General features: G+C 45.6%; 1 protein-coding gene across 4 annotated transcripts in view; it reads left to right on the forward strand.

The window, feature by feature from the left end:
- RAB37 (RAB37, member RAS oncogene family) overlaps positions 1-14088 on the forward strand; it is an 81659-nt gene extending 67571 nt beyond the window's left edge. For 3 of the 4 annotated variants that reach the window (XM_080994065.1, XM_080994064.1, XM_080994063.1), the window contains 3 exons: positions 2896-2952; positions 3577-3653; positions 5543-11061. In XM_080994065.1, the coding sequence (XP_080850191.1) occupies positions 2896-2952; positions 3577-3653; positions 5543-5648 (240 nt within the window). In that variant the 3' untranslated portion in view covers positions 5649-11061. Of the gene's footprint in view, positions 1-2895; positions 2953-3576; positions 3654-5542; positions 13015-13302 lie in introns of those variants that run through there. The other variant, XM_080994066.1, reaches the window with a different exon arrangement.
- Positions 14089-18448: the final 4360 nt, after the last annotated feature.

The raw sequence follows: 18448 nt of genomic DNA on the forward strand, positions 1-18448 counted from the left end.
AGAGTCTCCTTTCTTCCACATGCACTGGGAGCCTTTCTGCCGCCATTCCTTGCTCTGTGTTTGCTCTTCCCAGCAGCCTCAGTGGCAGAGGTGTGATTGGATTTCTGTATCTAATCCAGTAAGAGATGAAGAATAAAAGAGCCCTGTAGCATTTAGCACAAGTTGTTGTGGTGAATGCCCCATTGTTCTGCCCAGACACTGAGGTCCAGCACCGAGGGCCTTCTGGCGGTTCCCTGAGAGAAGCCAAGCTACAGGGAACCAGGCAGAGGGCCTTCTCGGTAGTGGCACCCGCCCTGTGGAACGCACTCCCACCAGATGTCAAAGAGAAAAACAACTATCAGACTTTTAGAAGACATCTGAAGGCAGCCCTGTTTTGGGAATCTTTTAATGTTTAATAGATTATTGTATTTTAGTGTTCTGTTGGAAGCTGCCCAGAGTGGCTGGGGAAGCCCAGCCAGATGGGCGGGGTAGAAATAATTAAAAAAAAATCATTATTATTATTATTTGATGCATCAAGCGGCATCTTAAATTGGCAGCTATCGGCACAGCACCAAAAACAAACACACACCCAAACTCAATTTTCTAAGCAGTGGGGGCCAAAAGGCTGTGAAATGCAGGCCCTGCCATGCTTCTGTGCAGAGCCCAGATGTATACAGCACCAAGATGCATGCAAGATGGCTCTGGATTTTGAGCAAGGATTGAGATACTTTCGGGAATTTTTATTATGTGGAATGAAGAGAGACTGCTGGGAAGTAGAGCTGATGTGGAACTGATGGCAGTTGTGGTCCAAAACAGATTTAGGACAGCTGGATGGTGGAGACTGTTTTAAATCACCCAACTGTGCATTTTTTGTTTTTATATTGTAAACTATATCACCCTTAGGTGAAGGGTGGTATAGAAATTAACGTTATTATTTATTTTGCTTATCTTTGATGCTGGTCAGTGTCATACGGGAGGGAAAAGGTCTTCGAACTATCACCCTTTTCTTTCTTGAAAGAGGGGACAGCTCCAGTTAGATTGCTGCCACTGGCATTCATAAACCTGTTCTCACTTAGAAGTGCTTCTGGAAGACATTGTAGCTCTGCCGCCTGTATTCCTTGTTAAGCAAACAGAGGGTGATTTCAGGGCAGGTGGAAGAATCACCGCAGGAACAACAAACCACATGATAGCATGCCAAAATTATTTTGTGCATTGCACTTAAAAGTGTATTTGCGAAACGTAACATTCCTGAATCCATTAGATAAAGAGGGGTTGTTAGATGGAATAACCAACAGATAGAAAATGGCTGATATTTTAGTGCCCTTTTTAATATAATGACCTTTTAAAATGTGTTGTGGAATGGGGGCGGGGATTATTGGGTCATCTTTGTTTTTAATTTCATTATGTATTTTGTGCTTTTTATATTGCAATTTTATTGCTCTGAGATCTACAGGTATACAAATTTTAATTGTGATGATGATGATGGATTGGGTACAGAAGCTCCCTTTATGACGAGGTTAAAGCATGCAATTAAGTACAGAGAGGAGGGGAAACAAGAAATGGAATACTGTTTAACATACATAAGACACCTTTGCGTGTAGTTACTGTTGTGTTTGTATGCATTCTATTGGCCTTGGAAACTTCCTGGCCAAGACCAACCAGCAGAGGGCGCCCAACACTGGAGGCGTCTACCAATGGCTATTCAGCAGGCCATCACTCACTTTATCTGAAAGACACTAAGGAACATACGGACATCCAAAGTTCCGCAGAAATCCTATGTCTGACTATATGGATTCCATCTCTGCAAAGGCACAATCCGAAAATGACTCTGGGCATATTGTGTGTCACGTAGCCGAGGTGCTCGTGTGCTGCAGACATAAATCAGTTTTATCATTATCGGTTAATTTTTCACAGAAGTGCACCTGTTACCTTTCAAAACAAGCAGAAGCATCTGCCCTCATGTCAGCATCGCCCTCTGTTGGCGGAGTCAGCACTAGGCAAGCCTTTGCATGTCAGGCGGGCTTGCCAGATGTCAGTGGACCACACACCTGGCCTCCCGGCAGCAGCATCACTATCGGGTACCAGGACGGTGTGGAGTCAGGGAAGCAGGAAGTTTGGATGCACCAGCAGGAGCACTGGGCTCTCATCTCCACCATGCTGACTTTGCCACCACCCTGCCCCACACCATCCCTGTACCCAGCAATGACACCACTGCCAAGAGGTCAGGTCCACAGCGGCACATCTCCCAGCCAAGCCACTCCTCCCAGATATTGCAGCAGCAACAGCCCAGGAGCCCCTTCCAGTGGCTTCTCCCCTTGCCACAAGAACTATGTGTGCTGGGCTGGTCACATGAGTTATTCCTAGATTTCTTTCCCTCCTGTCCCTCTGGGCGGCAGGGATCTGTGTAATTGTCTCTGCTCACTGGACCTAACCCGTACTTCAATGGCATGAGAAAAAGCCTCCTTGGGCTGCTGCTGCCGTGCTTAGCATTGTTTCTCAAACCGGGGTCTCCGGCTGATGTTGGACTACAACTCCCATCATCCCCAGCCGCTAGGGATGATGGGAGTTATAGTCCAACAATAGTTGGGGAACCCAAGTTGGAGTAATACTAGCTTATTGTATTGTTTCTGCAGGGAGGGAGGCGGTCTAGTATATCAAAGCCATAGATAATAAGATCAGAGAGGACACTTCTGTTGGAAGTAAGACCTACTCAGGTGAAGAAGTCACTACTCTTCTGGGGTGGCCATGTCCAACTGCCATTTATTGATTTATCCAAATAATAGAATCCACCAGGAGGGCAGACCTGGGTACTTCCCATCAAAAGATCCCAAGGAGCAGCCCGTTTCCTAGAGGTTTGATCTGTTGGCGACTCTTCTGATCCTATCTCTTCTTGAATATCTTCCCTTTTGTTGGCAGGCTGATGTGAGCAGCGAGAGAGTGATAAGAACAGAAGATGGGGAATCATTAGCCAGGGTGAGTGAACTAATGCAAGAACCACTTGTGCCTCGGACTGGACTGCTGGTGTGGACCCTGTGGTGCTGAGCCACCTTCTTAAAGAGACAGTTCCCTCAAATGCGATATTTCCAAACACACCCACACCCCTTAAGGTGAAAGTTGGGGGGGGGTAGACTCCAAGGTTCCCTTGCCTCCCCTTCCCTCCAGAAACAACATAGAAGTGACTGATTTCTCTCATTGAGGGTGAAAAGAAGCCGAGAGTAAACAATAAGAAATATCTCGCTGCTTGGGAGTGTGCAACTGCTGCACTGGCTGAAGAAGCCCCTTCCCAGACAGAGCATGGCAGCTGGCAAAGGGCTGGTGTTCAATCATTTCTGATATTTTGAATCACTATGTTTGGATCGAGTTAACTGTGTGACGAATTTGTTCGTTTGCCTTTATATACTAGTGTGTTGCCGATATGGCTATAGCGTCTGTTAACGTTTGCTAGCTTTTAATTCTGTAGTTGCTACCATTGAGTTGCTGGGGAAGCGGGATACAATATTGAATTAAATAAAAGGGCGGGGGGTGGAATTCTCCACGGCAAGGATTTACCAGGTTTGCTTGCAAGATCTCCTCAATATTTATCCACTTTCTCCTCAGGAATATGGAGTGCCTTTCATGGAGACCAGTGCGAAGACTGGCATGAACGTGGAGCTGGCGTTTCTGGCCATTGCAAAGTGAGTAACAGGCTGTAGTCCATTTGCTTCTGCTTCCTGGAATTAGCAGGTAGCAATAAGAGAGAAACAGACCACCTTGCTATCAGATTATCACGTTCTGCCATGAGATGTTGTTGTAAACAAAAATTGCCCTTTTCCCCTATGGGGTATCCAAGAGCCCATATAGAGTCCTTACATAGGTTCCCTATTGGTAAAGGTAAAAGTAAAGGTACCCCTGCCCATACGGGCCAGTCGTGTCCGACTCTGGGGTTGCGTGCTCATCTCGCTCAAGAGGCCGTGAGCCGGCGCCGTCCGAGGACACTTCCGGGTCACGTGGCCAGCGTGACGAAGCTGCAGCTGGCGAGCCAGCACCAGCGCAGCACACAGAAACGCCATTTACCTTCACGCTATAAAGCGGTCCCTATTTATCTACTTGCACTTAAGAGTGCTTTCGAACTGCTAGGTGGGCAGGAGCTGGGACCGAACGACGGGAGCTCACCCCGCCGCGGGGATTCGAACTGCCGACCATATGATTGGCAAGTCCTAGGCACTGAGGTTTTACCCACAGCGCCACTCGCGTCCCCTCCCTATTGGTAGGAGAGAATAACAGAGGCCAACCAGAGAATATTGAGAAGCAAAGCAGCTAGTAAGCCTGATCTTTATTGATCTGTTGCAACAGGGTGCTCCCCTCACCCGCAGGAGAGAGGAGGAACCAAGAAAAATGGCGCGCAAGGCCTTATAAAGACTTTTGAAATTGCCACCCTGTAGATCAAGACCACCCCCAGAAACATCATACATACATCACAGAAAAGGCGGTCTTAAAACAGAAATTTGAATGTTGTTTTTCTCCTGTCGTTGTTTATCTCCTGTCTGGCAGGTTACTTGACTGGATTGCCTGGGGAGCCCGGCCAGTCTTCTGTAATGATAAATACTTAGTTCCTGGGCCAGGTCACAGGCTCACACCCTATTCAAACACAGACATACCCTTAAGACAGGATTTGTGAGGAAAGAGACAATGAGAGGTTTCCCACTTTGACCTTGCAGAGAAAACATTTGCTCAGTTTAGGAATCAAAATGGTTCCAGGTCGTGCTGATCTATGTACATGCTTGGTTGGTACACTTATGAACATTACCATATATCTAAGACCTCAAAATTCCTATCACAATATGTTGGCCAAGTGGACTGAGCTGGCATTCATTTCTGTGGTCTAGAGCAGCATTCCTCAGACTGGTGCACCCCAGATGCTGTTGGACGCCAGCTCCCATCAGAATGGCCAACGTGAATGATGGCCAGGAATGATGGGAGTTGTAGTCCAATGACATGAGCTAGGAGCCAGGTTGGGGTGGGGAAGGTTGGTCTAGCATATCCAAACAGCAGGAGCAGCCAGGGCACTGCTGCAGACCTGACCTCCCAACAACAGCATCGCTGCTGGGTACCAGGGATAAGGTCAGGGAGGTGTAGATACAGCAGCGGAGCCAATCCTGCACTTCCACTGGTGTGCCCAAACCACCCCAACCTCCCTGCTGCCTCCCTGTACACACAGACACACACATACCTTGGTACAGCAGTGATGTCACTACCAGAAGCACCTTGTGATACTCTGTGCCAGTGATGTGGCCAGTCGCCCCATTAGACTGCCATTGACATCCGTAAATCAAGGGATGACTTGCGAGCTCAGTGGCCCAGGTCGCAGGTGCAATCCTTGGCACCTCCAGGTAGGGCTGGTCTGAAACCCTGGAGAGCGTCTCAAGTCTGAGCTCGATTGTCTGGCTCAGTGGAAGGCATTGCCCTTTGTTCTTATCTGATGTGAGGCTTCCACAGGCCAAGTTGCTTGTTTCTCTGGGCAGGGAGGGACCCTTCGGCGAAAACAGCCCCTGAGTGGTGTTTTTTTTTGCTCTTACGCTTCCAGAGAGCTCAAGCAACGAACTGTCAAGCAGCCAGAGGAGCCCCGGTTCCAAATCCACGACTATATAGAGTCTCAGAAGAAGAGGAGCAGCTGCTGTGCCTTCCTTTGAGGGAGGAGGAGGAGGACACAAAGGAAGCCCGGGGGACCCCCAGTGCACAGCAAAAGAGGTCAAGAAGCGGAACTGGCACCTTGGCAGCAACGCCGGGCAGGAGCTGTGTTGCGGACACTCTCCAAAGACAATCCTTTTTAGAGAATACCGTTTCCAGGTTCTAAATGAGGTCATGCCTGCCGTTGCGGGTGTATGTGCGCTTGCAGGCATGCGTGAAGGAGGGTGTGTGTGTGAGAGTGAGTGAGTGAGTGTGTGGTTATGCGCAAAGTGTTACTTCAAAGGCCAAATGCACTCAAGTTCAGGACCGGCCGACCTGTGCTCAAAGTGGAGCTGGTCAGGATCTGTAATATCGCCCAGGCCTAGTCTTTGCAAGGAACTGGCCTGGACTCAAGATTCCTGGACAGAGCATCATGACTTATTTAGACAGGGCCACCTCTCCCAGGCCAGCAGGACTGAGCTAGGTTGACCTCAGATGCAGAAGCAGGATCTGCGCAGAGGGAGGTGTCCTTTGGCAACGTCCGTAGGACTGTTTTGGATGAGGTCTGGCTGAGCTAAAGGGTTAATTTAATAGCAGTGACATGACTGGGGGGGGGGGGAGAGACTGCAACCCTTTTGCTTCCCCTAGAAAGGTGACGCTTTAGATGTTAAAATGAAACTAGCAGGAGTGTCCAGTAAAGAAATAGTAGACACATTTCCTTTGACCTCTGGCTCTTTCCTGCTGCCCACACCCAAAGATCCTGCAGTCAGGGCTGCCTTCCTTCTCCTCCCTTCCTCCCTCTGCCCCAAGGAAAGGACTGAGGGATGCAAGTATTATTCCTAGTGTGCCTGTTACGTCAGGAAAATGCTGCCAACCCCGATTGGTTGAGAAGAGAAATCGCTCTGCGCAAATATATCTGTTACTGGCTAGAAACAAAGGAAAGCTTTAGAAAGCTTGACTCTGCTTTTCGTTCCGGTCAAACCAAGATCCTCTGCCAAAGTGAAGCCCAGTAAGTTGAAAGGCAGCGCAGCAGAATGGGGAGAAAAGTTGGCTCCCTCTGTTCCAGCCTTGGCCAACCCAGTGCCCTGCTAATGTCTTGAACTACAACTCCCATCAGCCTTGGCCGCTGAGAGTTTCAGTCCAGCAGGTCACCAGGTTGGCCAAGGCTGCTCCGTTCAGACGCACAATTTGGCTACTTCAGAGGCTGTCTGCTTTGGAAAGTGGTGGAGCATTCTACGGTGATTGCCCCCACCCTGGGCTCCTTCTTTCTTGCAAGCAGGGCCTGGGTTTCTGGGAGAGAAGCAAGCTCCCTTGCACAAGTTCATACCAGCCAAGCAGCGTGGCTGAAAGAATAAGCCCCCGGAGATCTATATTTGGGCCCATGCAATACTTGTCCATCTTGTACAAACTGCCACCATTCCATGCGGCATGGTGTCAGAAGTCTCCACTGGTGTGATCCAGAGGTGTTTTCAGGAATCATGCCTTACAGTGGGGATAAGGAACCTGTGGCTTTCCAGATGTTGGTCGATTACAACTCCTGTCATCCCCAACCATTGCTCTTACTGGGTGGGGACGACAGGAACTGGAGCCCTCCCCCTGCCTTATTCATATAAGAGGAGTGCTCTTGTAGCTCAAATATAGCCGTAGACAACAGAAGCAGCTAATCCACACAAAGCAATAGTTGTGATTCTTATGTTCCTAGATTCCTATGCGATCCAAAGACCCCTGTGTGCAGTTGAGGCCTGGCCACATGCATGTTCGTTTTGAAGTGTGTGCCACTCAGTTCAGTGGGATATATTCCTAGTGAATGAGATATATTCCGCACTTGCCTTTCCTCCACGCATTCCAGGTATGGTCCATGCTTTAAAGCTCTGCATCCTTTATTTTATTTTTGGTTTTTTTGCTTCAGAGCGTCCCCTGCGAAAACTCACTCTTGAAAGCTCAGTCGGAGCAAACAGCAATCTGCGGGAAACAAGAGCCAAGTGGGTTTTCTTGGGGGAAGCTCTGGAACAAAAAAAGCACAAACCCAAGAGTGCTCAGACACAGATCTTTAAAGCACAGACCTATGCCTGGAATGAGCAGGGCAAAAGGCAACTGTGGATAAGCCCTGAGTGGACTGCAGCCTTACTTGATTTCAATAGGATTTTAGTATGCTGAGCACTTTTGCTATATTCTATGCAATGCAGCCTAAACTGTCTTCTCGTCACATGCATCATGCTCATATTTCCTTAGCTCTGCTTTCTGGAAATACATCACTGGTGTATGTTGTGTTTAAATTGATGTGGCACAAACCCTTAGGCTGTTGAAGAATTTCTCGTGTCTGGGTTCTCAAGTTTTGGTTTCTGCATTTGGAACATGGCTGTCGTTGTTGCTAATCACCCCAAAGGCAATGTATAAGTTGATATCCCCATTCCCTTCAGTCCTCTTCTATAAAACGTGGATTCCTAAATCAGTGTGGATTGCCACTGGACCAGACAAGAATTCTCCATGGCCAGCCATGTTGGTTACATGCTGCTGCTGGTGGCAGACGCAGTCAGTACCTTGGGAATAAATGGAGACTGTTAGCCCCATGAAAGTGCTGCTTCTCTGCAGTGCCCTTTGATTCATTCCCTTGGTGGCATGAATAGCCTACCAACAGTGCTAGTGCCCATATTTTTATTGGGTGGGTGGGGGTGCCAAGGAAGGCACCCTCAGTAATGCCCCCTTAACCTGGAAGGAGTGGGGGGGATGAAACAGAACATTCTTCACGTGTCCCACAACCCCTTCTTTGGTGCTCTGTGTAAAGTAAAAACGGTGGCCCCGTGGCGCAGACTCAGAGCTGGCAGATCCTATGCTGTCCTTGGGAGCCCAGCCCATCGTTTAATTTAGGGCTGAAGGTAGTAAAATGGACTTTGCACCAGAAAGCTTCAAAGTAATGACTGTAAATATGTCAAGGAAAAAGCACAATGAAGCCGCTGGGAGGAAAATTGCAGGAAAATTATTGTCTGCTTTAGGGGCTGCTCATGCATTATTATTTTTCTTCCAACCAAAGATCCACCTTTGTTTGTAAGGCAGCAGGAGCACCTTTTTAGCTGGCTAGCAGCTTCCTCCTAATTGATTTATACCTGGCCTCTGCAACTCACAATCTACCAAGTGCAGCCCATGAATGTTGTGGCCAGCTAGTTGCTTGACAAGGTAGGCATTAAATACAGGGGATGCTATTATGTCCTTGGTAAGTTGTTTATTTTTACACACCTGATGCATACACGCAGCCAAAAAGACACCTCCGTTGTGATACACGAGTTAAACAGAATTTTGTTTCCATGTTCTAAAAAACAAAATGTAAAGCCCTTAGTTTTGCTTGCCCTTTTGGATCTCTGCATGTGGAGACCATTCTTACCAACCACCCCCAAGGCAGTAGACTCCTGAGGAAGCAGGACAATTGCCTTTACAGTGACGGCTGGACAGGAGCATCAAGTCTACCCTAAACTCAATCTTCTTGGGAGGATTTTGTCTCAGCTTGTATTTATTCGTAGAAAGAGGACCCCCCCCCCCCATTTCTCCATTTCTAAAGCTCCTCAATTATAATGCCAATCACAGAAATATAGACACAACAGGTAGGCTAATAACTGTTAAAGCATATATAATAGAATAATTATATCATCCAAAAAGTAGAAATAAATCTATTAGACTTTTTGAATGATATCATTATTCTATTATATATGCTTTAACAGATATTAGCCTACCTGTTGTGTCTATATTTCTGTGAATGGTTCTCAGTTATAATGCCATCATTCCGTAAGGGATGAACCAGACACTACAGGAATATGTAGAGATAGACATCCCATCCCATGGTTTCATACTATCCGTCTCCTGCTTGAGCCCCACCGACTTAGTACAGTGGTACCTCAGGTTAAGTACTTAATTCGTTCCGGAGGTCTGTACTTAACCTGAAACTGTTCTTAACCTGAAGCACCACTTTAGCTAATGGGGCCTCCTGCTGCCGCCGCGCCACTGGAGCTCAATTTCTGTTCTCATCCTGAAGCAAAGTTCTTAACCCGAGGTACTATTTCTGGGTTAGCGGAGTCTGTAACTTGAAGTGTATGTAACCTGAAGTGTATGTAACCCGAGGTACCACTGTAATTTGTAAGCAGAGGCTATCTTGCATTCAGTGGATGTGATAGGCCATTAATCAAAATACAACCAAAATCACACAAATCCTCAGAATTTAAACAATCTAGCTACCTCCCATTCTATCAGGGACATATTTTGCATTCAGAGAATCCTACATTCAATCTGTATTGCGGGAGTGGCTAATCACTGGGCCTCCATATGTTCTTGGACTCCATTATGATGGTGGTGGTGCTGGCAAAATGTTTATTCCAAAATGTTATTTTGCTACACATCTTTAAAAACAAACAAAATTATTTCCAGAACAATTTTGGGGTGGATTCTGTACCACAGGACAGCCCTATGCAGAGAGAGCACATTATAATTGTCCATGTTCCTGGTGCATGGAACACTCTGGCTAAGCTAATCTTATTCAGGAATAGCCATAGCTGGTAGACAAGCCAGAGCAGAAAATGGGCACTGTGCCGCTGTGGCTACTTGGGCCTCCAATGACAAGGTGGAATCAAGGAGCACACCTAGACTATGCACCTGGGGTGGCAAAACCTTCCAGAAAGAAGTCTGTCACCCAGTCCCCAAACCCAGGAACCACCAAACCATAACACCTGCATCTTTCCCCCAGATCACTGGCCCCACTGGCTGGGGCTAAAGAGAATGAGAGTCCAACAACATCTGGAGGGCCAACAGGTTAGTCACCCCTGGTCTTAGCATACCCAGTTGAAGAATCTTTTAAGAGCAAGGTTAAGCATGACCTTTGTCTGTGACCCTGAAGATCCATTGCTTGTTGGGAGTAGGCTGTCCTCAGCTAGGTGAACCTATGCTCCGATTTCAGCAGCAGCTGCTCAAAACAGCTTTATCATTCAGTTTTTAAAAGCCTATGCATCATTCATCGCTGTGGCCCTAGAAAGAAGAAAGCAGGAAGAAATAAAGGCGTGGATCCAGATGAACTTGGTTGGGTTTGTATCCTACTGAAATTCAGTGGGGCAGGATATTCATAACTTCAGTCCCATTGGTTTCAACAGGAACTAAGTTCAACTAACTTAGTCTCGACCCACTCCATGGATGGTTCAAATTACTCGTGCACAACTTCCTTGTAGCTTTGCTTTTAGGTTAATAAAGAGTCCAGTGTCTACTGGATGATTCATAGTAAAAATTTGTGGTTTTAAGTTGGAGCAGTGAATAACACAAGCTCCCTGCTTTGCTTGTGTGGGCACTGCATTTCCTTTCTGTATCTGTACATAATGCAAATACTTCTACTTTTTCTTTCCCAATATCAGAGTCATTGACCGTCCAAAGGCATAAAATGAAAAACAAAGAATATGTAATAGAGCATTTGAATGCTCACTGTCTCAGTACCATTTCCTGATTCAGCCAAACCTATCCATGTTTTGATATCATGGGTATTTTTTTTTAACACCATAATTGCACTGTAGATAACGGTGCATTGCTTCTAATGCAGAACCTATTATATACTGGAGAATCTTGACTACATTGGCCCTTGTTTTTAAAACAGACTGTATTCAGGTCCTCATGATTACTCAGAAAAGACCTAAAACACGTAGGCAGCTGGCACTAAAGCAGGGGTAGGGAACCTTTTCTGACTGGTGGGCTAGATGGTCATTTCTCCACTCCTTGGCAGGCTGAGTTTGACAGAGAGGCAAGGCCGTCCAGGTATTAATCACCTGACATCACTATGACATTGGGTGATTTTGCACTTTGAAGTTCCAGTTGCTGGGACTTCAAAGCACAGCTCTGTTTGAGGCCTCAAACAGGAGCAAGGGCAAGTGGGCTGTCTGAAAGCCCCTTCCTTGTTTGAGCCTCTGTTTTTTTTGGAGAAGGAGGGACACGGGTGGCGCTGTGGGTTAAACCACAGAGCCTAGGACTTGCCGATCAGAAGGTCTGCAGTTCGAATCCCCGCGACGGGGGGAACTCCTGTTGCTCGGTCCCTGCTCCTGCCAACCTATCAGTTTGAAAGCACACCAAAAAGTGCAAGTAGATAAATAGGTACTGCTCCAGCGGGAAGGTAAACAGCGTTTCCGTGCACTGCTGTGGTTCGCCAGAAGCGGCTTAGTCATGCTTTGCCAAGGGGGGGAAATGGAGCTGCTTGCTTTGACTGTGCATTCCTCAGCCAACAAGTGGAGGGGTAAATCCTTGAATCTGGCCCATTGGCTGATGTCATGTGTGACGTCTCCCCAGGGCAGGCTGCCATAGGCCTGCACACAAAGGTTCTTCATTCTGTACTAATATCTCAGCCACCAGAGTAGATTGGGGGGGGGAGGGGTTGTGTGGTCCAAGGAAAAGACATGCATTTAACCATCAAGCCCACATTCTCTCTATGGCTATCTTAAGTCCTATTGTCACGGCTGATCGAAGACCAAATGTCACCTCCGGAGAGAAGCAACTTCAGCACCTTCTCCTCCATTTGTTAAGAATGATATAAATAGCCTTTTACAATTGCACAATAAAATCTGGCTGAGAACGTTCTAGGAGCCTAGAGAAAAATGGAAGGACGAAGGAAAGTCTGGACATCTCCACATGATTCTACAAAGGTTCAGAACATTCTAGAAGATTAGGGAAAAAATGAGTCAATGCAGAAGATGTAAAACATGCTACTTAAAGCATTCTGTTCCCCCTTTTGTTGCTAATAGCATAAGTTTGATTCTTAAAAGTTTCATGTTTAGTGACTAATGGGGTACCAATATTACAATCACCTTAATTTTTTACAGGAGGTCAAAAAACCACAATGTTAATGCAATCCTGGAAACAGTTCAGTACTGCCAGCTTAACATATAAATGAAAACTATTTGCTGTGCTCTATTTGTTGGAGCAAGTAAGTGGATGACTTAGGTGGCGCATCCCAAGGCCTACTCCTTGGTTGCTTCCTGTTCAATCCAGGCCTGCCTATTGTCTTAAATGTCTTGTTCCTGCCCTCCCGTGGGCCCACAGGATCCCATGAATCTCAGCAGCCATTCTCCTAAAGAATGGAGGGGGAGGGGAAATGGGAAAGTTCTACATATTTGTAAAAAGCAAAAGGAACAAAAGATGCACACCTCGATGCAGCTGCATTTAACTGAGCAGCAGAGGTGCTCTACAGAGCAGTTTGCAGAACTGCCTTTTGAAACATCTCTTTCTTCCATTAAACAGCTCTCCCGGGCTGCTTTCCACCTACGAAGCTTGCTCACTCCTCTGCCTGTCTGCCAACTGTTCTGTTACCATGCTGTAGTTGGTGTGGCTGCTTATTGGCAGCCATGTGAACTACAACATGACAATACCATTACAGTGGTACCTCGGGTTAAGTACTTAATTCGTTCTGGAGGTCCGTTCTTAACCTGAAACTGTTCTTAACCTGAAGCACCACTTTAGCTAATGGGGCCTCCTGCTGCCGCCACGCCGCCAGAGCACAATTTCTGTTCTCATCCTGAAGCAAAGTTCTTAACCTGAGGTACTATTTCTGGGTTAGCAAGAGTCTGTAACCTGAAGCGTCTGTAACCCGAGGTACCCCTATATATAGTGTGTGTATGTATGTATATATAGATAGATATATAGATAGATAGATAGATAGATAGATAGATATATGAAGAATAAATGTATATTCTGCTGTTCCACAATAACAATATTGTTCAGGGCACCTATGTGATGACACCTCAAAGTAAAATCTGAGTACGGGCAGTGCTTCTTTACCTCATTCTGAATAGGCAAGCATTTTGACCTTTTTCCACAGCCCTGCTCCCAGAATGGCCAGCCTTTTTTTCAGTTCATGAGAACATAAGAGTTACCTTCTGGATCAGACCAATGGCCCATCTACTCCAGCATCCTGTTCTTACAGTGGCCAACCTGTGGGAAACCAGCCTGAGCCTGTGAATAAATTTTACCCAAGGTCTCAATAAAAAGCTGACTCTCCATTTAGGACTGTACTGTATTTTTACTTCTTCTTTCTAGGTTCTGATTTTACCATTATTGACAGAAAAACTTCCTCCACTGAATTGCACCAGGACAGTAACCTCTTGTGAAGAACTGAAACTAGCCTAGTTTGCCACTTTATTATGTTAGCTAGCAATAAACAGCCTTAAAAAAGCATTTCATATGTTTTTGCTTATTACTTCCTTCTGCACAGAGTTCCAGAAATTTTGCCATCTTTAGTTCTGAAGTTCAACACCTCCAGTGCTGACTATGGCACCATGCCAGCTCTCCGAGCCTGTATGTGTGGCTTTCTCTGCTGCAAAAACATTTCTAAACAGAGAATTTCCTACTCTTGAGCACATGGTTTGACATATAGTGACACTTTTTGTCTTGGCTGCTATTTATGGATTTCTGGTTGCAAGTTAACAGAATTAAACATCAGTATGTTGGAGAGAGTCAGTGTGTGTGTCTGGTCCTTCAAGGGAACAATTTTCTTTACTCTGCAAATACATTGCACTATCCCACTGAATTCAGAAAGTAAAATATTGCATTGTATCCTTAGTAATAATAGTACTCTGGTTCAGGCTTTCAGCCTGCCAGCCTGTTCTAGAATACTGTATTCTATTCTGTTTCTGGGTTTTCTTTTCCATCTGACAACATTCTGCAGCAACTGAGCATGCCCAGTTCTCACTGACCTGCTTTTCTTTATTTTTACATTCTACATAAACTCATGAAAACCTCAGTTGTTCAATACAGTGGTACCTCGGGTTAAGATCTTAATACATTCTGGAGGTCTGTTCTTAACCTGAAACTGTTCTTAACCTGAAGCACCACTTTAGCTAATGGGGCCTCCCGCTGCTGCCGCCGCCGCCGCACGATTTCTGTTCTCATCCTGAAGCAAAGTTCTTAACCCGAGGTACTATTTCTGGGTTAGCAGAGTCTGTAACCTGAAGCGTCTGTAACCCGAGGTACCACTGTACATTCCTCCCCTGTTTCTCAGTGGTCCTGTTTTGGCTACAATACTATCAGCACTCCACCACCTGAGCCTGCTGTTAGCAGGAGCGATAGGACTGAAGTTTATGACTGCCACTCTATGCTCACAGGAAAAAGTCCTGCTGGACTCTGTGAGATTTGCTTCCGAGCAAACACATATGCAATCGAGCTGCTTGCATGTCTCATCAAACTCTGTGATAATAACACAGAACTGCAGCAGCAAGGGAGAGACGCTACGCCTTATTGGAATTTGTGCTGCCATGCTCAGTGGGTGTGGGAGAAGCTGGAGGCACAAGGCGCCCTCGGGAGTTTCACGAAATGTTTCATAGTCCAAAGGTGATGGGGGGGGGGGAGTAAACATAATATGTTAAATTAAAACCCACAATCTCCTCCTCCTCCTGTTCTCATATTGCAGACTCCAGCATTCTCCAAATACCTTTATCATCCCACCAACAGAATTGCTGCTGTTGCTGCTGGACTGAGGGAGACGCAAGCTGTGACTCTTAGAAAATGCATTTCTGTTCTTCAGCTGAGATGTTGACCCTTCTTTACCTTACCAAGAGCTGTTGAGTGATCCCTGTTCAGGTGGTACTGTAGAATTATAGCAAATGCAACCCCCATCCCACCGATGATAGTTAAGGTTCCAAGTTACACTTCATTCCTGATTACTGTACAGTGCTACCTCGGTTTAAGAACAGTCCTGTTTAAGAACAATTCGGTTTACAAACTCCCCAAAACTGGAAATAGTGTCCCGGTTTGAGAACTTTACCTCAGTCTAAGAACGGAATCCAAACGGTGGAAGGGCACCGGCGGCAGGAGGCCTCATCAGGGAAAGCGCGCCTCGGTTTAAGAACGGTTTCAGTTTAAGAACAGACTTCTGGAACAGATTAAGTTTGTAAACTGAAGTACCACTGTACTGTAGAAAGCACACTGAGAGTTGCCTAGGCTTTAGGTGATTGCTGCACCTCTTTGCTACAGCCGCTGGACCGGACTTCTTGTTCGTTCAGAGGGATGGTTCATGTTTCTGACTCAGCACCACTTTGGTACACTGGGGGGTATTAAAGATATTATCCTTCCTTCAGCATAGCCCTGTTGGAATGTGCCTCCTGGGAGTAGTTCCTACAGAGAGACCCTGAGGCTCAAGTCACATCGCATACCCCTTAATCCTAAATTAGAGAGCCCAGCTATATGATTACTCACTGATGATGCAAAGGCATTCAGCATATGAGTTTGGAAACAGCCACCAGCATCACTTTATGTGATGCAGGAATAATACTGTACCTGATTAGTGGCAAGCTATCCTCTCCACCACCAGCCAGTTCACCTGCATGGAATTCTACCAGGTGAGCTGTTAACATAAAGCTGTTTTATTTTTATTTTTTTATTCCCCCCCCCTTCCATTACTTAACCTTCATTTACTTATTTCCAGGACCTCCTCACACCTTCCTTTTTTGTATTCCAGTTCAATTATTTTGTTCAGCAAGTCCCTCCCCTCTTTTAATATCCTAATCATTAATCATAAAAATGTTATAATTTTAGATTTTTACATATTACATAATAAACCCTTTTTTCATCTTCCCTTGTAACCTTTCAGCTAGAGACCACTTAGCTTCTATCCAGCATCATTTTAACATTCATTAATTTTACAATATTTCTGTAAATAATCTTTAAACTTTTTCCAATCTTCCTCCACCGACTCTTCTCCCTGGTCTCGGATTCTGCCAGTCATTTCCGCCAGTTCCATATAGTCCATCACCTTCATCTGCCATTCTTCCAAGGTGGGTAGTTCTTGTGTCTTCCAATACTTTGCAATAAGAATTCTTGCTGCTGTTGTAGCATACATAAAGAAAGTTCTGTCCCTCTTTAGCACCAATTGGCCGACTATGCCCAAGAGAAAGGCCTCTGGTTTCTTCAAGAAGGTATATTTAAATACCTTTTTCAATTCATTATATATCATTTCCCAGAAAGCCTTAATCTTTGGGCACGTCCACCAAAGGTGGAAAAACATAAAGCTGTTTTAAAGGTCTGGAAGTTGAGGCAGGTGAATAATGCAGCATCCAAGCTGCTGAGTGGAGGACCTGACCTGAAGGTGTTTCACTGGCCACCAATTAGTTTCCGAGCCATGTTCATGGTCTTATTACTAACATAATAACAGCCTTAAACAACTAAGGACCAGGTTACCAGAAGGACGGACTGCCCCTGCATAAACCTGTAACACCACTTTGATCATCTGGGGAAACGTAACTCGTGGCATTGCACCCGACATAATTGTCACAGAATTGTGACCCAAAAGCAGGCATTTCCTGCCATTATCCCACATTCTGGAATTGGCCGTGCAGGAAGCATAATCCATCAGTAGTTTCAGATTGTAAAGACGTACCACTTTGCCCAGGCTTTAAATGACTCGTAAGACTGGACCCTGATGCAACTAGATTTCTGATTTTAACTCTGTTTTTATGGTACCGTTCTGCTAGTTTTCTTGTATCTTTCTACACTGGTTAGTGATGTTGAATATTAAGCCATTAAGAAATGCTTTTAAATAAGTAAATAAAGTAAATAAGTAAATAAAAAATAACTAGAATTGCCTCCTATCGAGAAATCCCCCAACAGGTCTGCTGTTGTTGTGTATGAAGAGGTAAATCATTTCCCAGATTGGAGCTAAACATTGTGTGCACCAGCCTGATGGTGAAAGAGGCAGCTCTGGTGGCCAGCTGAAAAGTTAGCAGCTGCTGAAGTGTGCTTTCCAATTCAATTCAGGAAAAAGAAATTGTGTCTTTGCAGTCACAGACATTTGTTACATAACTGTCTTATGGTACATATAAAATGCTTTGCATACGACCACAAAAATGTAATGTGAAAAGCCACCCTGGTGGTTGAAAGGACTACGTGGTTGTATTCGAAAGACCTCCCTTCAATTCCACAAACAAGTCTTTGAATTCTATATGGTTTCCATTTACATTCAGCTGCAACATTTCCTCCATGTCCAGCAGATGTTGCTCCTCTTAAAATACTGCAGAAGGAAATAACTAGAGCAGGTAGAAGGGTAGGGGGTGACCCAGTTTCCCTGACCTTTTAAACCAAAGGGGGCATTTTCAAACCACTGGGAGGCTCAAGTCTTATTTCTTGCGATATTCACAATTCCCTATGTGTGGCAATCACATTTCATTTGCCCTGTGTACAGAAATTTCTGTATGACAAAGGTATATCTGCTACCAGCTTCTTATTCTTTTTTTTAAAAAGCTACCTTTTCCACAAGCATTATAGGAGGGTTAGAGTTGTTGAGTTGTCACCACAGTTGGTCGATCAACTACATTAGTAGCATTTTAAATTGATTAATTGGCATTCAAATAAACTAATGATTCTGGAGAAACAGGCCTACTTCTTTTTTTTTTGATAATGCACACTTCTGCTGCATAAGGCCTAATTGTAGCAAAGACATCCCCACCTCTAGGGGCAATGCAAGGGTGCCATCCTGAATAAAATATTATATTGCGGGGGGGGGAGAGATAAGCCCCACCCTGCATAATCAATCATAAGATGCGGCGCGCGCGCGCGCACACACACACACACACACACACACCATTTGGATGGCAATGCCCATCAACTGGGGGTGGGGGGGGACCTGGCCCCTTCAAATATTTTATGGGGTGGGGGGCTGGAGGGACCTTGTCCCCTAGGAGTTAGCTCCTATGGAGCAGTGCCACAATTTTTGAAAGTATAGTACTTGCATTAAAAACTACTTCAGTTCAGTTGGTGGTCCATTTAATCAGGGACCCCATTTTGACCCACTTGTCTAGCCAGCTGATTAGTCCAGGGATGCATA

Source organism: Podarcis pityusensis (genome assembly GCF_964106645.2).
Source record: "Podarcis pityusensis genome assembly, chromosome: 2".
In the NCBI taxonomy this organism is placed as follows: domain Eukaryota; kingdom Metazoa; phylum Chordata; class Lepidosauria; order Squamata; family Lacertidae; genus Podarcis; species Podarcis pityusensis.